At 40.7% G+C, this 22,235-nt stretch overlaps 1 protein-coding gene across 5 annotated transcripts in view; it reads right to left on the reverse strand.

Annotated features, from left to right (window-relative positions):
- Nucleotides 1-22,235, reverse strand: part of gria3a (glutamate receptor, ionotropic, AMPA 3a) — a 69,580-nt gene that overhangs the window by 1,844 nt on the left and 45,501 nt on the right. Inside the window, exons 9-16 of one of the 5 annotated variants that reach the window (XR_016117897.1) lie at nt 20,872-20,979; nt 19,073-19,279; nt 15,503-15,876; nt 14,504-14,702; nt 9,428-9,675; nt 7,055-7,169; nt 1,979-2,093; nt 171-294 (exon numbers count right to left, since the gene is read on the reverse strand). Coding sequence is in view for 4 of the 5 variants with exons in the window: in XM_089017339.1 (XP_088873465.1) it covers nt 49-294; nt 1,979-2,093; nt 9,428-9,675; nt 14,504-14,702; nt 15,503-15,876; nt 19,073-19,279; nt 20,872-20,979 (1,497 nt within the window). In the remaining variant the exon portion in view is untranslated. Of the gene's footprint in view, nt 1-45; nt 295-1,926; nt 2,094-7,054; nt 7,170-9,427; nt 9,676-14,503; nt 14,703-15,502; nt 15,877-19,072; nt 19,280-20,871; nt 20,980-22,235 lie in introns of those variants that run through there. The other 4 variants (XM_089017339.1, XM_089017338.1, XM_089017340.1 and 1 more) reach the window with 4 other exon arrangements.

Here is a 22,235-nt window from a genome sequence, read left to right on the forward strand (position 1 = left end):
TTTTTGGAAATAAAAAAATACAAATCAGGTGGATAGCGGCCATACCGTTTAGATTTTTACGCTCTCCATCCCGTACACGTTGTAGCCTTCACGATACGTGGCAAAATTCTGGGTGTTCACCGGAGGGGCCGGTTTAAAATTTTGTGCGTTCTTTGCCAGTTTGAGTCTTTTGGTCTCTTGCCGAGACTTGTAGCAAAACTCTACGAGGGCCACAGTCATAGCCAGACCCAGCCCCCCTACCAGAATATAGAAGACCCCTGCCACATTGCTCAGGCTTAGTGCACTTGTCTTGTCCTGGGGGAGGTAAAGACCACCGTTAAGGCTTTTTTGGAACTGGCACAGTGCGACTGCAAAGCTGATTCTTAATATCCTCGCGGATTCTGACAACTCATAAACAATTAACAACTAGGAAGGTGAATGCAGAGAAGTCTTTTAATGGCTGCTGTTTTTTTTTTTAAAGGAAGGCGGTCATGGTCGTACAGGTCTACAAGTTACACGCTCAGTTAATGACCTCAAACTAACTCCATTTTGCTGCTATTAAACGCCAAACAATTATATTGAAAGCAATTTATGTGAGTTTCCGCATTTGCAATAGTATCTCGTGAAGCTGTTCTAAAAATGTGCAGTTATTACTGTGTTGTTACAACACAACACTTGGCTTGATAGCTATATGATTACAATATTTATTACATTGCCATCACAATTATTAGCTGTAACATTTCTCAAAGAGATTGAGAAAAAAATGGCAAACTTTTTACAAGTATTGACTAATATTTACAAATGACTTTATAGCTATTACCTGTGACATGACTATTTCACTCATGAACGTGAGGAAATGTTGATGTTATTACAACAATTAGCTGAAAAAAAATGACGATTAACTCATTCACTGCCAGACGATGTGCAAAAATGCGTCCACTCTAGTGCCAGGGTTTTTGTCATTTTCACTCAAATTGCAGGACCCACAATATATTTAGTTTTAGGACTACATAAACATTGAATGCAGCATTAATAAACCTTAGACTGTCTTCTTTCATCAGTAAAAATGAGTTAATTCCTAAATTATATGGGTCTGGAGTAATCTGAACTTGAAATAGGGGCGGCTGTGCAAAACACAATGCATACATATTGATTTATATAGTGCTTTAACAACAGCTGAAGCTGTAACAAAGCGCTAACAAGGACAAAAGACAAATGCTGGCCCCTCGTGGAAGGGAAGAAAAACATTGCCAGAGGTCTAACCAGCGCTTTATCGACAACCCCCCGCAAGAAAAAGCAAAACCCAAACAATTCAGGGAATAGCGCTCCACGTCATATTTTCAATTCCCGAATAAATTCGGGAATGGCAGTGAATGAGTTAATAGGGAATTATATGTGCTCACTGGCTTTTTACTATATAATTCTGCTGTTGTTACAACTTTTGAGTTATGACATCACCGTTTCATAAAATGGTTTTGTATAATTACTACAAATAGTAACTGCAGCATGATTATTTCAATAATAAATGTAAAATAAGGAGTTGGAGCCTATTGTTTTATGCCAATTGATTGCTACCTTTGTTTCTCAGCTTGACAATTCCGCAGAAAATGATGACTTTTAAGACACCCCTTTGAGGTTAAAGTGGCGTCTAAGAGTCAGCGAGGACTTTGTCCGGAAGTGAGAAAACAAGATAAATCGAGCTTGCAAACGCAAACACCAATAAATTCCATTTCAATAGCAGCCTGGATGATTAAATAGCAGCAGGATGGTTTCATTTCAGCCGTGCTTGATGGCATGACTTGAAAAAGCTGAGTGTGTACATGCTGTGTAGGTCAATTACGGTAAAATAAAATAAAAAATGTAATCTTGGACATGCATGAATCATGATCAAGTTTCATCGTGAAGTTGCAGCGTCAATGTCAGCGATGCAGAAATGAACAACAAGGCCACAATGCACTGCTTTTGGGCAATCAGTATAAGAAGACCTGCAGCGACTGACCTTACTTCCCGAGTCCTTGGTTCCACATTCACCTTTATCGTACCACCATTTGTTTTTCAGCTTGTCTAAGATGCCTTGCTCACTGAGTTTCAATACTGCGAGGTTTACTGGAGTGCTTCACGTGGGAAATAACATAAATAACATTTGATGATGTTATTTTATGTTATTCAACTTTTGTCAACGACTTGATAACTGAAAAAGCGACCACGGGCAGGGTGCTGGCCTAAGACGTGACACGTAGCGAGCAACGCTAAATCGGGGCAGTGCACAAGTTAGGTATGACCTCAACCTCTATACCCGAGCGTGCCAGACCCTTCCCGTGTCGCTTGGAGTAATCGGCACATACTGAACGCCAGGTTTAAGTTTGCCGAGTGTGGGCGGCTTCTACAAGGTGAGTTGGGGTTTCCAAAGATGAAGGCTCCTTATGGCTGCCAACAAGCTGGATCAGACGGGAACCCTTTGTTGATGAACAAAATGTAAAAAAGGTTTGACAGTGACATCATCAAAATGAAGGTGAGTTGGTGGGCGTTTGAGTGAAATTCACCAAAGATGCTATAATGGACTTAAAAGGTGAACTTCTGTGGGTTTTCTGCAGGTACTGCGGCTTGCTCCCACATTCGAAAAACATGGCCGGTTAATGGAATACTCTAAAATGTCATGTGGTGTCATTGTGAGCGCAAATAGTTGTTCATAAATGTGTGGATTGGTTGGCAACTAGTTCGGGGAGGCTCCAACATGACCCCCGTGAAGAAAAACACATTAGAAAATGGATTAATGTGTATGACATAAATTATTTTTATTATTATTATTATTATTAGCTATCTGGCAGGGTGGCTGGCTATCTACTAGCTAGCTAGCTTTCTATCTATTTAAGTTACAGTACTTCCGGGTTGAGTGAACGCTGGCGCGTGTGGCTGCCGCTGCTCACCCACAGAAAAACGTATCCTGTGACTGTTAAGTGACCCTGACAATTTTGAAAGGCGCTTATAAATGAACTGTATTATTATTATTATTATTATATTTTCATGGGTGATGGTTGTATTTTCTTAAGTCACAGGTGGATGGGCGGAGTCTCCAGGGTACACCTGTTTGGCATTGCAATCAACTGTGTGTTGAGGTGCCAGAGAAGTGTGCATGCAAGTTGCAGGTATGCTCTATTCCCATTTTAGTTTCAAGGAGCTATTTTTATGTTTGTCATTTTATGCCCAACTCGACAATAAGGGTCATTCAAACTACAGTGGTTCACATTGCATAATGTTTGCATTTCATTCATGGAAAGCCAATACCAATTCCGGATTGGATCACATTCAAATTTTGTAATGCAACGAAAGATCAACTAAGTCATTAAACACACTCTGCAGGGTTGGTAAATATTATTTGTAACAGTCGAGTTTAAAAATCAATTGACTGGCAAATTCGTTAAAACGTACTCGAAAGTATTCGTTAAAACGTACTCGAAAGTACGCCAGCTTTGATTGTTTTTTTGTCATTAGTTTACTATAACGCTTGTCTGCAAGGCAAAAACACCCATAAATGTTGACATACTGTAGCACACGGACAGACACATCAGTCAGTGACGTATTATTTCCGCGCATCATATTGGAATTTGTTTTCTGTAATTCCTCACTGTCAGTGACAAAAGGTTTCCATTCATGTTAAATATCCTGGGTGTTTGTTATTTACAATATATTACGCCCCCAGGCTAACCACGCCGGTATTTCTGAAAGTGAAAGAAATCAAGGCCACAGAATCTCACATCTGCTTGTCTATCGTCTGTCTGAGCGATGAATGGAGGCTCAATGTCGGAGAGGAGACCGCTCGGTTCGAGCTCGGCCCCCGACCACCCCCGTGAGTATCCGTATCCTGCTTAGCAGCGAAAGTTGAGAAGACAATGATTTAGGGTCGTGTACCCTGTTTCATTCTGTGACGTTGTGCTGTAAACTGAAAGGAAGGTAGAGATGGCTGCGCGGTGTAACTATTGTATGACCGTGCTCACTCTCCGAGCCTCATTAGTGACATGCACGTAACAATGTGGAAACTATGAAAATTTACAAAAGTACTGCAGAAAAAGTCCAAGTACAGACGCCCCCCAACTTACGACGTTCCGAACGGTCTTTCGTAAGGCGAATTCGTTCGTAAATTGCTTCAGTGCTATATTTTGTATGGAATGTATGTTTAAAGTACAACCGACACCATTTTTTTTGTTTCCTTACTGACATCAGAATAACGTTTTATAGCATCTAAAATACCCCAAACACGCAGGCAACAATGTGATGCCTCAGCTTCGTAAGACCTTACAAGTCAGAAAGCAACAGGTGTCAATTAAGAGGTTTTTAATCAGCAAAAATGATGAGGAGTCTCCAAAGAAAAAAGAAGAGAAGCCACACCAGAGGTTAAGTTACCAACAGTCCTTATGGAGGGTGACTCTCCTTCCGTAAGCCATCAACGACCATCAAAAAGGCAAAGAAAACTGTATTTTACAGCACAGTGTATTTCTTTAATTACAGTCCTCATGTAATGTGCATCTCTTTCCAAACAGCAATTCCCTTTGACCTTCGACCTCCAACACCATTGCATCAAGCCATCAATGACCATCATAAAGGTAAATAAAACGACTTTATGATACAATGCAGTGTATTTCTTTCGTTACAATACAATAGCACATTTATTGTACATAGAATATGGTATGTTGTGTGTAGTTTTAAGGCTTATTTAGTTGAAAAGTATATTTTATGGAACCCCAGGAACGGATTATTCCCATTTTAATGGTTTCCTATGGGAATTTTTTTTTACACACTTTTCGCCTTACACACTCTGTCTTGGAACCAATTAAGTTCGTAAATTGAGGTCTCACTGTACTTTGGTCTGAAAACGTCGTGTAGGACCAAAAAGAAGCGCGACGAAGCTCCATGTAAGGAATTAATCAGCTTGTGGAAACGGGCTGATTAATTCCTTATACGGCTTTGTCGCCATTTTCTGCCTTTTTTGGGTGCGACATTTCCCACCCCTCATGCCTCAAAATAACACAGAATAAATTCTTTAAACGATTGCAAACATGTATGCTTTCTTCTTCAGAATTATTTGAATCATATTCATAATTGGATGAGTAACAAACAAGAAAGCATATTCTCCGAATCTGAACCCATTGTTTTGATTTTCGAGCAAGGGAAGACGTCTTGCCGTGACACCACGAACATGGGGGCGGGACCTTCTGAAACTGGCCACTTCCGGTTTCAAATTGAAGTACTTTTTAGTCATTTTGATAGGTGTTTTGCATTTGACTAAAAATATCATACTGCGTGTTTTGGGTATTTTAGATGCTATAAAACGATTTTCTGATGTCAGTGAGGAAACAAAAAAGTGACGTCGGTTGTGCTTTAAGGTTTATATAAGTACGATTCATGTTGCATGCACGTGCAACTCAAACCATTTTCTTACCCGCATCTAGCTTCTTTATTGTTGCCACTGTCATTTCACATGAAATGGCTTGCCTCTTTCTTTACACTTTCACTCTCCGCCTTTCTTTTTTCACCAACCATATTGAATAATGGATGCAAGAGATATTTAACAATAAAAATGTCAAAGTTTTTAGCACGATGGAGATGCGTTTCCACATTCAGGCACTTTGACAAACAGTTGGGTGGATGCTGGGCGAGCTCTCACAGCGCCTCACGTCGGTGTTAGCGGCGGAAAGAAGCACTACTCTGAAAATGGTGCACAAAACAAAATCTAACTAACAGCATCTCTGTCCAAACATTTTTCGACATACCCACAAAAAATGTTTGTATGTACAGTTGATCGTACCTCGGATGTTCGTAAGTAGGGGAGCGTCTGTATGTCATGGCATTTTGTTGTTTCAGCAATGCTATTATAAGCAGACATTCAAATTGTCTAGTCAAAATTGTGTGTCTTTAGTGGAGTACCACATTATACTGCGGCAGCACTGGGAAATTAAGAACAAGAAGAGGAGGTTGAGAAGAAGAACTAAACATCGATAATTGACATTAATACAGTAATCCCTCATTTTTTGGCTGTTAATGGGGAAAATCCGCAGAGTAGGGTTTGCTGTACATGTATATGCCTGGAGTATTTTCCTCCATTTAAAGTAACGTCAATGCACATTTTGTATGAACTCATCTATGGTGTTTTGCATGGCCTGTTAGCTTTTTTAGCTTTTTAATACTGCATATAGTTTGGTTAAAATTTGATGCTGAAATATACAATGTATAATTCCCTTTGTTGTGGGGTAGTTTTACAGTAAAATTCAACTTAGAGTGACAAAAAAAAACTGGGAGCAAGTTAATTTGGTTATTGATTAGTTGTCGATTAATTAAAAAAAGTTCTTAAATGGTATCTCTATATTGTTGTTCCAACTTGTGATGAGGTCAAGGAATTTAACCTCCATGATAAACAGGGATTCACTGCACTGGTGTAGTAAATTGTGACCAAAAGAAACAAATTGTCAAACATAATATTTGCACACTACTGTACCCTCCCCCCAAAAATACATAAATGCACAAATAAATAAATAAATAAATAAAATGGACAGGGATGTGATGATGTAAATGGCACAAATGTGTCATTGTGCAGGATTCCATTCACCACATGGGGGTGACCATGGAGACTTGTGTGAAGATCAACTCCATATGCTGCACGTTACTTGTCTGTTTAGAATTCTCACGTTTGCCTGTAATGCTTCATCCCCTCAAGACAACGCTGTCCCCTGAGCCTGAACTATTAGCGCCCGCTGGGGAGCGGATTTTTGGAAGTTTTGAATGTTAACCTTAAAGACGTTTTCACTTTGGCATGTGGTTAGAAAAAGCAGGCCTCATAAACGTTCGCCGTCTTTCCTAGCCACACGCCAAACGCCCCAAAATAGTCACACATCACTCATCTATACTTTTTTCATTAGCCAAAGAAAGGGTTCCCACTCGATTTCAGCGGCAGTACATAAAGAGAACTGAGATGAAGATTCATCTAGAATGAAGCCGCCGTTGATTTTGAAAGTGACGTCAACCTTGCCGATTACTCTTTTTTTTTTTTGGGACACCCGACTTTGGTGACATTGAGGCTGACCTTAGAGTCACCTCCCCCGCTGCCGCACTCTCCTTTGTCGTACCACCATTTGTTTTTCAATTTGTCCAAGAGGCCTTGCTCATTCAGTTTTAACACTGCCAGGTTAACAGCATTTCTTGAAACGATAAAACATAACTTGTAAGAAAAGGAACAGGTCCGTGAGAAATCTAATAGTGGGAAATATCATAAATATAATAGCCGTTGTAAATCAGTGGTTCATTCGGGGAGCACGGAAGGGACAAATTGGTAGAGAATTTGCAATAGCGTGGGGAAAGGTAAGAGGCACTTTGACATCCATACTTAGAGAGGTGGCATGGAGAGTCACACTGTTTGAACTTGCACTGCTCACAGAAAGTTAGGCTCCATTCGGCTTTTGGGAGAAATTTCTGGATGAATCTCAAAATGCACAAGAACCTTTACAGGTCAACTTTATTTCAACAATCTCGAAACTTTTCAATGCACGTGTCTTACTTTTCAGCGTTTCAATATTGCGTCCATGAAAATGTCCAAGGCATTGATGAAAAGGTGTCTTCAGCAGTCATCTGTACTTCTTTGAAGGTGTCGGACGTTTCGCCTCTTATCCAAGATGCTTCTTCAGCGCTGAAGAAGCATCTTGGATAAGAGGCGAAAACGTCCGACACCTGCAAAGAAGTACATATGACGGCTGAAGAAACCTTTTCATCGATGGACCACTCCTCTACGACTGAGAGCTTACACAGACGTGTCCAAGGCATTTTATTTCTATAACTTTCTGTGATGCTTCCGGTGTCTTTGTGGCAATTTATTGATAACATGGTCAGCTCACTGGCCACTTCCCTATGAGAGAATTTATTTTCAAACCTTGCAATGGTGAGGTACTGTTCCTCATAAATAAATTTATTTGCCCCATTTTTAAATGAAATTGCATACAATGGAGCTCAGTTTATGAAATACCTGGTTTACGTACAATTTTTAAGAAATTATAACTATCTCAGGTTACATAATATTGTATTTGTGAAATATCCCTGCAGAAGGGTCAGTGCCTAAAATAGCCGCCAGATTCCACAATGCAACGCTGTTGTGTGGCTGGAACGAAATGGCTGCATTTCCATTCATTTCAATGGAAAATAGTAGCTTGGTTTATGGATGTTTCAGTTACAGAGGGGAGGTCTTGCAATATTTTTTAACTCATTCACTGCCATTCTTGAATTCATCCGGGAATTGAAAATATGACATGGAGCGCCATTCCCGAATTTGTGCCGATAAAGCGCTGATAAGACCTCTGGTAACGTTTTTGCCTCCCGTAACGGGGTAGCATTTGCCTTTTGTACAGCCGCCCCCATTTCAAGCTCAGATAACTCCAGACCCATATAACTTAGGAATTAAATATTTTTTTCTACAAACAAATAAGCTCGAAATAAACTTTTTTCTTCCAATTTAAGCAGTGAGTCTAAGGTTTCTTACACTGCATTGAATGTGTATGTAGTCTTAAAACTCAATATTGTGTGGATTCTAGAATTTGAGTGAAAGTGACAAAAACCCTGGCCTTGGAGTAGACACATTGTGGCACACGTCTGGCACTGAATGAGTGAAATTGGATGCAATTCCATCTTCATGTTAGTATAAGTTAATGTTATATAGCAGGGACGGCCAATTACTGATACGAAGTAGTGGAATTGGATACAGGTCTTATTTTAAGGCAGAAAAAGAAAAAAATGGAATAAATCCTCCTCAGAAGTAGTTGGAAACATAGGCGAATCAATTTTTTTTTGTCATTGCATTCAATGAAATGTTATGTATTATAGTAAGTAACCGTTGGCTCGAACACCTGCTGTGAATGTTGCCATTTAGCTCCTTGTTAGCGAACGTCAAGTAGCATGTAAGTACGCAACTATTGAAGAGTCAGACACACGCATTCAAAATTTACACTTCCTCTACAAAGGTTATCGTTCATTTTAGCTTTGCTTTGAAATTTCACCCTAAAGCCCAACACCCCTAACGTTTTGTGAGTCGTGTATTGGGCAAGTGCGCGGGATGAGGACAACCATTGTTGAATTTAGTACAGAAAAACATCCAGCATGCTGCTCAACGTTCATCATCAAAAACTCTCAACTTGCAAATGCAACAAAAAAGGTCAATTAGGAAACAAAGTCACCACAGAAACACATGATGAGGAAGAACAGGGCAAATATGGAGGGCATTACAACAAGAAAAGAAAAAGGTGTGAGAGAAGGGAAGTAAGAGTCAAACCAGACGGACAAATCAAGATGGACGGACATGTAGATTGAATTGAAACGACTGAAGAGTAGAGAATGGAAGAGTGAGTCAAGGTAACATCAGGGTGGGTGGAATACTATAACAACAGTGAGCGCATTGTTATATTATCCCACCCACCTTAATGCAGAGCCTTTGGGCGTGGCCACGCCGTAGCCTTTGGAGTCGAGGTTTCCGCCCACTTTCATGGTGTCGCACGGCTTTCGCTGCTCTATGTACTCATTCATTGTGGACTCCAGGAGAAAGGCGAACTTGCCCTTCGACTTTCGTACCCGGGAGACCCCATCAGGTGTTGTCTTGGCAAACACCGACGGCTCTGCCGATTTCATATATGACCACATTTTCTCATAAACGGCTATTTTGGAGCGCTGCATTTGGGGAGGGGAAAAGAGAAAAAACAGCGTCAGGTTATGTGTTCTTAAACATGACATAAAATGAAAACTGAACTTAAAATTGCACTGAAAATTATTCTGTTTCTCCATGACCGCAGCATCATTTTTTGTCTAATTTATACACAGTTGCTAGACTGTCGTGTCAATATTTCATTGGACGAGCACACAGGTGTCAAAGTCAAGGCCCGGGGGCCAAATCTGGACCGCCACATCATTTTATTCGACCTGCGAAAGTAAATCATTGAAATTCCGTCATACCTGCTCAAATCTGCACCAAAATTTCAAATTGTCGTATGTAAACCACAATAACAGTCATTATTATTCATGGATTTTGATTTCTAAATTTTGTTGTGCGCCGTGTGTAAAATGTGAGACGACTAACTCATTCACAAATTTATTTGCAAGTTGAAAATATGACAGAGAGTGCCATTGCCGAATTTTATCGGGTTTTGTTATTTCAAGCGCTGGCCATGGCCTCTGGCAATGTTTCTTCTTTTCCACAAGGGGGAAGCATTTCCCTTTTATTTCCATGTTAGTGCGTTGTTCCAGGTTCAGCTGTTGTTAAAGCACTATATAAACCAATATGTATGTACTGCATTGTATTTTGGACAGCCACCCTCATTTCAAACTCATATAACTCCAGACCCATATAATTTAGGAATGAACTATTTTTCCTGATGAAATAAGTGAGTCTAAGGTTTCTTACACTGCATTGAATATTTATCTCGTCCTAAAACTCAGTATTCTGTGGGTCCTAGAATTCAAGTGACAATGGCAAAAACCCTGGCACTGGAGTGGACACATTTTTTGCACATGACTGGCAGTGAATGAGTTGAACATTTGTATGGTTTCCCAAAATCCATGACGGGCCCTCGAAAGGAAATCGTCACTACAACGTCGCCCGCGACAAAAATGACTGTCATCCCTGCACTCGTGCAAAACATCCGAACAGTCTTCTGCGCCTTGCAAATCTTTTAAATTCGTCCAGTTAGTTCAAGTTTTCAGTCAAGCGGCGAGGTTGAGCAATTGCGGGCTTTGCGCCAGGAGCCTGAGGTCAGATATTCTGGCAGCGCAGTCGAGATAAATAACAGCCATGTTTCAACTCGGGAGGAACAAGCTCAAATGACCTCGTCCTTGTCTGATCCCACCAGCACCTAAGAGCTCGGAGTCACAAATGCTTGTTAGTTGTAATTGAAAACATCCAAAGTCACGTGACTCAAAGACCACTGCAATAAAGTTTGCCAGCATGTGGAAAAAGTGGAGAGTTTGGCAAAGCGCATACAGTAGTCATCTATTGTGTTTTAGGCTAATGCAAAGAATCACTTTGTGACATGTGGCATGGTGCCAATTAACTGATAAAGTGAATGGAGGATCTTAATTTCAGACTAAAATAGTGCTTTGGCACCACCTTTTGGCATCAATTCCAAGGGCCGATGTTGAATTGAGTTGACCGTTTTCAATTCAACAGATTCAATTCAACAGATTCAATTTAACAGAACTCTTCTGTGCCATATTGCTGCGAAAGAATTATGTTGAATTTAATTGGCGCGGTGGTTTGGACAAACTAAGGGGTTTGACACTAGCTTTTGGCATCTTAGTATTAACTCATTCACTGCCGGACAATATGCAAAAATGTGTCCACTGCAGTGCCAAGGGTTTTCTCATTTTTCACTCAAATTACAGGACCCACAGAATATTGTGTTTTATTTTGTTTGAACACGCAGCGGCTCCCCCCCCCCGTGCAAATTGGCGTTTTCATGTTTATTATGTTTGTTAATGTCATTATAAGTGCCTTGCATGCTGGGTCCGAGAGGACAGTAATTTCTCTGTGCTATATGTCATGCATATTAGCATATTTGACAATAAAGCTGACTTTGACTTTTAGTACTATGTAAACATTCAATGCATCTAAAGAAACCTTTCTTTCTTTCCTCAGAAAAAAAAGTTAATTCCTAAATTAGATGTGTTATATGAGCTTGAAATGAGGGTGGTTCTCCAAAATACAACACAATCCATACATATTGGTTTATAGAGCGCTGAAGCTGGAACAAAGTGCTAAGATGGAAAAAAGGGAAATGCTGCCCCCTTGTGGAAAAGAAATAAAAACAATGGCGGAGGGCAACCATGAAAAAAACAAAACCTGAACAAATTCGAGAATGGTGCTTTACGTCATATTTTCAATTCATGAATAAATTAGTGAATGTCAGTGAATAACTGAAGGGATATGTTTGAGTGAGTTGAGGAATTGCATTTTTAAAAAGTGCTTGGCCACCTGGTGGCATTTTGTGGTTAAAAACATGTTGTAGTGAGTTAAGGAGTTTCATCTTGACAAAATAGGTGATTGACCAACATATTATGACGTTGACAAGCAATTGTTTGGAGTAGGTGTCAATTCTGCACAGGTTTTCATTACTTGTGCAGAGCTCGTTCAAAGATTGACTGTTTCATAAAAATATTAGGAGTTTGTTTAAGGTGAAATTAGGACGAATTTTAATATGAACTAGCCAGGGTGGTACAAATGTCCTCTACCTGATTTGCTGACGTTGAAAAACATGAACATCTGCTATACATGGCAAGGGGAGTGACGCCGCATTAAAGAGGGATAATGTGACCTTCTGTTTGAGTTGAGTGAAGAAGCAGCGCCTCAGAGGAAAACTTTTCATTAGCTTCCAAATGTCTTCAAGAAGCCATTTGTCACTGCGCTGCTAGCGGCATGAGCGCCATAACCACAGGCAGATAAATGACCACGCTCCGAATCACCGTCTTATTTATTTTAGACTTCATGCCATAATTTGATGATGGGAGGGGACATCATGAAATAAGAGAGCTCTTTTGTTTCTCGCAAATGCTGTTTGTTATTCTCTGCATATTTTGCGTCAAATAAAGCAATGTGAGTCCTGATGCTTGCCGCAGGAATATAAATCACAGCGGTGTCAACCTAACAAATTGTGAGCTTGGGCTATAGTCTACTTTGTGAATCATTCTTGACCTTATGCGCAATTTTTAATCATTGCAGTGTTCACGTACTATAAACAGTTCTAATTTGACAATAGTAGCAGTTGACAGTTCTGACATTTACAGTCAAACATTTATATTTTTTCTGCATCATATGCCGATGAATGCTTGTCAGCAGCATTTTTTTTAATTCTATTATTGGATTGGATTGGATTTGCCTTTATTAGTCTCGCAGTGGAGGAATTTGCATTTCACAGCAGCAAAGTGTATTGCAACTGGACGGAAGTTTGCTCATGATGCAAGTGGCTGACATCTCAAAGATGTAGTCATGCCTTAATTAAAACATCGCTAAATATATTAGCTAGATCCATTATCGATTGACTAATCTTGAATTCAATATAACAACACTGAGTGAGGAAAAAGTCTGTCAACGACATACTTATAATGATAATAATAACACTGTAAATCAAAATCAGATGAGCCAAATCCCCAAATAGTTTCAAAGCACTCTACAACGGATTTAGGAGATGTTCTCCTCAAGAAGCATTTAATTCGATGATTCTCCAAAAAGCCTGTCAGATATATTCCTCCCGCTCAAATATTACATGGAACACAGTGTACAGTAGCTGATGTTCCTTTATCGTGAGCGGTGGGATTTAGCAGGCTTTTGCATGTAAAAAAAAAAAAAAATTACTGTGGACTCTAAAATGAAGACATAGGAAAAGGAGAAATTTTCACAGTGAAGCGGTAAAAGCCACAACCAGTCTTTTCCTATTGCAAAGAGTTCAGCTTGGGTGAATCCACACCGTCGTTGTGAACCGTTGCATCGTTTCCTTAAATTTAAGAGTCGCCGGGCGCGGCGAGGTAGCGGCGACCTTCTTCGACACTAATCATAGCAATTGCTCCATGTCACTGCTTTCAGACCACAGCCCAGCAGCCGACGTTGTTACAATTGGACGCCTTGAAAAAAAGGGCTGCAGAGACACCAGCGCCATATGCGGACTCGTTTTTTCCCCCCATTTTTAAATAAACAAGCATGTTCCGCGGGGAGTTGGCTATTGCTGCTCTTATTGATCCAAGTGGGCTCACTACGTTCCAGTAACTACATTGTAAAAATGGTAGCCAAATATTAATTTCCAATCATAAATTTCAGGAAAGATTGCAAGATTTTTCCAAAATGCTACAGAGCCAAGCAATGGTCAGTCACAGGTGTCAAAGTCAAGTCTCGGGGGCCAAATCTGGCTCGCTACATCATTTTATTTGGCCCGTTAAAGCAAGTCAAACTTGTCAAATTCCATGATGTTTGCTAAAGTTTGAACCAAAATTTCAAATTGTCGTACGTAAACCACGGCAATGGCCATTATTTTTCACTTCAAATTTGAAAACTATGAATTCATTCATTTGTTGTGTGCTCGAGACGTAATGTGTGGAGGGGATTAAACACCTTAATGGCTTCCCCAAATTCGTAACGGCCCCCGAGAGGAAACCGTAACTAAAATGTGGCGTATGGTAGTGTCTGAAACTCATGACAAAAAGTTACCGGACACCAGGGCAGGCAACTTTTCAGAGTTGCACACCCCGGGTGTCTGGGCAGACGCTATTTCAGACACTGCGTATGGCAAAAAATGAGTTTGACACCTTTGGTCTAATGAGATCACTGTTTGTATCTATGTAGGTAGGTAACATCTCGGGCAAGGGCTAAATATAGACTGGAGACTGTAAAGATGTTTCCATGGTACTGTTTTGTGACATAACAGCTCAGGCAACATAAGAAATGAAGCAGTTCTAGGAAAGAACTGTCATCTTATTTGTACCAGATGCGCGTCAGTAGATTGACTCCAGCACTCACCCGAAAAAACTCCTTTGTGGAGCCAGAGTCTAACGTCCCATAGGCGATTTCTGTCTGCTTGGCCAAGTCCTCTGCACTCTCGATTGGAGAAACCATCCTCTCCACGGTCAGGAAGGCGGCCAGGTTGGCCGTGTAGGAGGAGATGATGATGAGGGTGAAGAACCACCACACTCCGCCGACTATGCGGCCAGAGAGTGACCTGGCAGGAGGAAGCGTAGCGGATGGGAGATGTAAGAGCACCGAGAGGCGGCCATTGTTTCACTTGAACGGAGGCCAAGATGGTCTCTTAAACTGGGATGGCACTGAACACTACCTGTATATTGCGCTACAGTGCATTGTTCATGTCCAGCGAAACACTTTTTTTTGTTTGATTGTTCGAAGGAACCACCATTTCTACTTTCACAAAGGTTGTTGATCATCTACGTGCTTTAGATACGATTGCTAGTACACCATTCCTTCTGTTCATTGTCAGAAAAATCCTTTCTATGTGGTTTGAGAATCCTTGCGGAAGAGGTCGGGGAGGTCGTGTGAGAGACGGACAGAATCATGGATGGAGGACCTGAGTTAAATGGTCCGCATGATGTAGTCACTTGACAGCACTTCGTCGCTACGGGGTTGGCGATCGGCTTTCCCCATATGAAATACGTTATATGCACCAAGTTGATGACCGTAAAATGGGACATGCAGCAAAAACACGGTAGCCCTCCAAGAGTTCACGTGGAATTAGTCGGACTTTGCAATGAAATGAGCCCTCTGCATTTTACAGCCCTCAGCATGGTGAATATAAGTTATTTTGCAGGATGCAGGATGCTGACATGAAATCCGGCAGATGCACAGAGACGGAGGGGGTGACCGGGTTTAGTAAGGCATGACGTTAGTACTGGAGACGGTAGCCCAAAATAACCTATATGCACCATGGCAAGATGGAGATGTATGTAAGAGACTCTAAAATGCATAGAGGTGATGAGAGGCGGTGGAGAGGGAAGGCGACAAACCAACCTTGGCGAGATATCGCATCCTTGCTGCATGAAGGCACCCAGCGAGAACCACAGGCTATTAAAAATGCCAAAGTCGTTGGGCGGGTCGGGGGGGCTCTGAGGGTCTTTGGCTTCATCGTTCTCATCCAGATGCCACTCGTAAGGACTGAAGCGGCTCACCAGGAACAGCACCACGCTCACGCCGATATAGGCGAACACTATACACATCCAAATCTCATAGGCCAGCGGATCCAGGAAGGAAAAAACGCCAGGCTTGGACTTTTGAGGCTTCTTTATCATAATGGAGATGCCCAAGCTCATAAAGGGCTTGGAGAAGTCTATCACTTCTTCTCGTACCAACGTTATAGTGAGAGGAGCCACTGCTATGTCAGCTCTCTGTGGAAGCGGGAACAGGCACAGTGGATTAGAGCTAATGATAAAACACTCAACGTGATATTGACAGGCCCGAGGTAAATAATTTGGACACCCTGGGGACTCCTCCAGTAGGCTGAGGGGCTAGAAAAATGTCCTCCGGCTATCTCCGGCTCTGATTTGAAATCGGCGTTCTCAGAATTTATGGCAAATTTATTAGCCTCCCTATCGTACAAATGTACTCCCAACACATTCATTGATACTTGGAGGCCATCATACCCCCAAGCCACTATAATTCAATAACAAAAATAGCTGTAGAGGAAAAGGTTTCTTCAGCCGTCATCTGTACTTCTTTGAAGGTGTCGGACATTTTGCTCCTCATCTGAAGAGCTTTGTCAGCGAACTAAACTTGTGCTGGTAACTCTGGCCTATACACTGTATATTCCTAATGGACAGAGGTGGCCGTGCCAGACCTCTCCTATGATAAGTTCCTGCCCTAAGGTTGGGGAAGCAGTCGACTACTCCCTGAAGATAACCTGATTGCTTCTTTTGTTCTGTCTGATTACCTTTAATGTTTTATGCCTTGCTCTGATTGCCCAATTAGCTCTGCCATCAGCTTATTAGCATGACTAAGCCTACGTGGTAATGACCTAAGAAGTCTATTGTAAGCACGGTCTAAATTTAATCTTAAACCACCATGGCGATTTAGTGAAGGGTTATGCTGTTTTACAAAAATTGCTTCTTTTACTCTTCTTTGAAACCATCTATTTTCCTTAGCTAAGATTTTAACCTCACTCTCATCAAATGAGTGGTTGCTAGCTTTTAGGTGCGGATGTACTGCAGATTGAGGCCCACTCGCATCGTCCCTGCGAAAATAGCCAATTCAGCATACCACTGAAACAATATTACACCCGTCTGTGCAAAATAACACATTGAAGCAGCATACCATAGTCACAAGTATTACTTATTTAAAAGTACATTTTAAAGTTCGCGTCAGACTGCGCTAGGAGTGGTGTGAATACCATCGACAGGAAGTGCCGTGTTCGTCAATTAAATGTGTTCAGCATCTTTCCCTATGTATCCCTTTTAAATTAAATACATAATATTGATGTCTGAGTGATTGGAAACTATTTTTAGACTGATACTATAATAAGGATGAAGTTGGAAATCTTCAAATGGACAAAAGTGCAACGGTCGGAGCTACTGTATGGGACTCCAGGGCTGCAAATACGTTGAATGCCAGCCCGGCTAATAAGCTAGCACGCATCGGCAACTTTCATGGCAACTCATGCATGAAAAGCGGTTTGGAGAAATGCAGGAACTTAGAACATTCTACAAAAACGAGAGAAAATATTTCTTTTGGTGGGATGAGTCATGGGCATCTTGTGTCGGTTGGTGTCTTTGTCCTGATCCAACTCGGCATTATGAATCAAGTAAGAGGGTTGGAAGACAGGGGCGGAGGGAGCTTATGTGGGCAGTCCTTGAAATATGAATCAGCCTTTAGCTTCACCCCGACTCGAACCCCTGGCAATTACACATTTTTATACAATCCAAGCGGAGGAAGATACACAAAAAGCATTCACATCGTGTTTTTAACTCTAAGCTGTGGCAGCCAAGAGTTGCCCTTCATATTATAAATTGCGTTACTTTGAGAAGCGGCCCGAAAGAATCATCGACTTGCAATTGCTGCCTTACTTAAAGGACAACCGACACCATTTTTTTGTTTCCTAACTGACGTCAGAAAAACGTTTTATAGCATCTAAAATACCCAAAACACGCAGGCTGATAGTTTTGGCTTCAGATTCGGAGAATATGCTTTCTTATTACTCATCCAGTTATGAATATGATTTCAATAGTTCTGAAGAGGAAAGCATAAATGTTTGCAATTGATTAAAGAAGTCCTTCCGTATCAATTCGAGCCGTCTGGACTCCAATGTAGCGCCGAGAAAGGGCTGATTTGTCCGCTGGGAATTTGTGTAAACTTACACATTCTTCATGCGTGTTACCGCAATTGGCTGCGACACACAACGATTCACCAACCCGTTATTTATGTAGGTTTCCTTCTAATTTCACCATCAACACGGTGTTTTCAGACCAAACAAAGTACTCGAAAACAAGACTTCCTGAATATTCAACGCGAATATAAAATGAGCTCAGTAGAAGTTATTTGAAGTGATTTTACAATTTATGGACACAACTTGTCCAGAGGTGTCGTTTGCCCTTCAAGCATCCTTCTCATGGCTGGCAAGCTTTTTTTTTCGTTTAATTTTCACATGCTGGTTTTTACTTCATATTTAGCAGGCCACAATCTTTTAAAAAACAATTCTGAATAATATTTTGGCAATTTTTCAATGATCGGAAGAGAGCTTTGTTTCACATGCACACATTCAATCGGAACGTTGCAGACTAAACCCGAAGTACAGTACATGATAAGCAGAGACAATTGTTTGAGATTTAAAAAAAAAATCTCATAAAAAACAATAATGGAATGCTCTTTTGTTGTTGTAATAATAAGAGGTCTAAACAGACTTAAACTCATTCACTGTCAGACATGTGCAAAAATGTGTCCACTCCAGTGCCAGGGTTTTTGCCATTGTTACTTGAATTCAAGGATCGACAGGATATTGAGTTTTAGGACTACATAAATATTTAATGCAGCGTAAGAAACCTTAGACTCTCTTCTTTCATCAGAAAAAGAGTTAAGTCCTAAATTACATTTGTCTGGAGTTATCTGAGCTTCAATGCAATACATACACATTGGTTTATATAGTGCTTTAAAAACAGCTGAAGCTGGAACAAAGCACTAACATGGGGAAAATGGAAATGCTGCCCCCTTGTGAAAGGGAAAAAACATAGCCAGAGGCCATGGGCAGCGCTTTATCGGCACCCAAACAAGAAAAAACAAAACCCGTAAAATTTGGGAATGGCGCTCGACGTCATATTTTCAATTCCCGAATAAATGTGTGAATGGCAGTGAATGAGTTAATTGCATTTTCTGCCACCTGGTGGAAGAGCATTTTTTTACCACGCCTGTCACTGTTATTGACAGATTAAGAAATAAAAATTTCCCTGTCAACAAATGATTTCTTAATTTTATAATTATTAATTAAATTACACTAGATCATTTCCTGATGATCTCCAATAGTATCGTCAAGTGCCTTGACAAAGTCGTCCGAAATCACCTCATTAAAATAGTCAAGTACATTGAACTAATACTTACCCCATAAACCAGTTCACCCACCATCCCGTTCCACGTCTTGGTTTCTGGATCTCGGGCTCCGTACTTCCCATCTGGGACAACCGAGAGCTTATATTTTATCCCCACGTGCTTTGCAATTTCGGACGCTAAATCGACACAGTAGCCTTCATATCGGTCGTTCCCGTCCAGCTGCATATAGTTTTTCTTGTACATCACATATGGCGCTTCCTGTTAAATCAGACACAGTTTGAGTTGACGGTAAAAAAAAAAAAAATCTGACACAGTAGGACCTCAGCGGTCAGTCACACAGAGACATGCACGCATGCTGCAGGGGCGACAGCAAGCCAACACGCACGCGCACACACACAAACGGTGGACAACAATAATCACACAGCATCGCTTTCAAGCCACGCAACGTGTGTGGAGGGGGGCACAGGGGGGGGGGGTCAACACACATCAAAATAAAGCAGGCCACTGCTGCAGTAAAGAGGCCAAATGGGCCAGCGGAAAGAGTAGCGCTCAAAGCAGGAAATCAGGGGTCCCTCATATGAACTTCATACTGGGAGCTACAACCTAGTTGGGAGGGGGGGGGGGGGGGGGTTGGTCAGCATGGCACATGTGAGGCTGGCGGATGGGGTAGTGGGTTTTAGGGCAAGCTGAATAGAAAATTTTTCCGGTTCATAAAGTAAACGTCAGTGACAGAAGAGACATTGCAGGCCTAAATCACAATAAACATCATAAGAGCCAGTGGTGGGCGTGTCCGTACATTTTGCCAGTCCATTATTGGTCAGCTGCCAGTGCACTTGTCCATCATCAGCAGACCATCCATATTTCAAGCCAAACCAAACTGTTATCGTCTGTCATAATCATCATTTTAACGTTGCTTCCGTCATCGGCTGCTGTCCGTCAATTTCATCGCTCCGCCAGTCGATCCACTTTCAGTTCAGTCATGAGGTCAGGTGGTCATTTGTTGTGTATTTTAATTGCTTCATGGAAAATCAATCTTTACCTGGATTTATATCAGGTGTTATTCATAATTCTTATGAGACTTTCATGGCATTGATTAGTGGGATGTCATTTCGACGAGAAAGAGATGACTATGATAAAACGAGTAGAAACTGTTTTATAAAACAGACTGAGTGAGAGAAACAATGGGGAAACATTTCACACTGCAACTTTTTAAGAACATGTTCTGAATTTGCCTAGGATGCCAACATAATAGACAAAGTCAGAAGTGAGACGAGGCTGTGATTTTAAATGTAAGATAAGGCGCACCTTATTTTACATTTAAAGAGGCCTGATGATTGCCTATCTGCTGCTACTAGATCTTTCCTGAAGAGAGCAAGAACTACTTTTGCTACTCAGGCACCAAACTAGAAATACATTTTGGGGGACAAAAAAAGGCGATAAGCAACCAAAGGGTGGGCTCGCCTTTGGTTGTTTATGTCCTCTGAAATCGGCTGCGTCGGCGCTCTGTCACTGACCGCTTTACCCCATGAGACGGAAACACTGTTACTTACGTTGGCACTGAATGCGAATGGGTATTTATCTCTAGTGTGATCGTTACCAATTCCGTTATTGTGATGTCACTACTACAACAGCCCACTGGAATATAACAAAACTAAAATGCTTTGACACCCACACGGGTACAGTTGAAACACTCTTTGTGAGTCGACTGTTTCAACATGTAGTGAGTGGATGGAAAGCAACTCAAAAGAAAATCGTTCTACCCTCCCAGGACAGATTGCAACAATGGACACCTTGACCTTGAGTGGCAGAAATCTTGAGGTGAAACATTTAAAACCTGCTTTAGAGTGTACCATAATAGTAGTGACCACAATTGTTCGGTTTTCCACAGAAGACGATTCGTTGGTGACCTGCTGATCCATTACATATACAAATTTTTCATATTCATTCCAGTAGCCGATCTGAAAAAACAACACAGAGGGTGACCGTTATTACAAGAAGCAGGAAGACATCGTACAAATCCCTTCAGCTTCGCGGACAAAATACCAATATCGTCTTATTGCTTTGAACAGTGGTCCCCACTTGGGCGGAAATTTTTATCAGCGCCAGCCTTCGATAAATGCTTGCCAGTAATGGTTGTCGCGGCACTTTCTGTATTTGTCCCAAAAGGGACTGGATGTTATTGCATGGGAGGGGAAATTTACTGATGGATATCATGTAATAAATACATACTTTGCAAAGACTAACTCGCATTTGCCATAAAAAAAAGTTAGATCGCTCTGATATATTTATTTCAAAAACCTGCCAAGCTAAAATACACTCCTTTTTTTTCTTAAATTGTAATTGCTTTTAAATTGAACTTACGTATATTTGCCGACCCCATTTTTTCATTCTTCCATCGTATATTTTTTTGTTTTACTTTTTTTTAAAGTTTTACATTCTGTTAATTTTCTCAAACGTTGAATAGATCTACTCAGTGTTTCTTCATATGCCGGCGATAGAGATAAAAAAAAAACAATTAGACACATTTGCTTTTCAGTGGACTATAGTTTTGCAGTAAATATGAGTGATGCACACTTTTTTATTGCATTTTTTTTTATGTGCTAAATAGGCAAAAGGACAATTGCAGGAGCAAAAAATGCAAACATTCCATATTCGTCATTGAATCACGTTAGCGTGTTATTTGTAGTATTTTTTTGGATCGTCGCCACCCCCTTTTTCCCCCATTTTTCCATGTTTGATTTTTTTTTTAAACTGGTCTTTAAAAATGTAATTATTCTGTAATTAATTTGTCAAATCTTGGAATACTTATACTTGATGTTTCTTCATATCCCAGCAATAATGATAAAAAACAAATTAGACACATTTGGTTTTCAATGGAGTATAGTTTTACAGCAAATATGAGCGATGCACACTTTTTTATTCAATGATTTTAAAGATTTTTTTAAAATGTGCTTAATAGGTAAAATGACACAATTGCAAAAGCACAGAATGCAAAAATTCCATATTTGTCATTGAATACATTAGCATGTTATTTGTAGTGTTTTTTTGGATAGTTGACGACCCCATTTTTTTTGTTTTTCCATCTTAGATTAAAAAAACCTGGTCTATAAAAAAATGTTTTATATTCTGTTATTAATTGCTCTAATATTGAATAGATCTACTTCAGTGCTTCTTCGTATCCCAGCAATAGTGATTTGAAAAATAGACACATTTG

Source organism: Hippocampus bargibanti, linkage group LG16 (genome assembly GCF_051943395.1).
Source record: "Hippocampus bargibanti isolate YZ-2025 linkage group LG16, ASM5194339v1, whole genome shotgun sequence".
Taxonomy (NCBI): Eukaryota; Metazoa; Chordata; class Actinopteri; order Syngnathiformes; family Syngnathidae; genus Hippocampus; species Hippocampus bargibanti.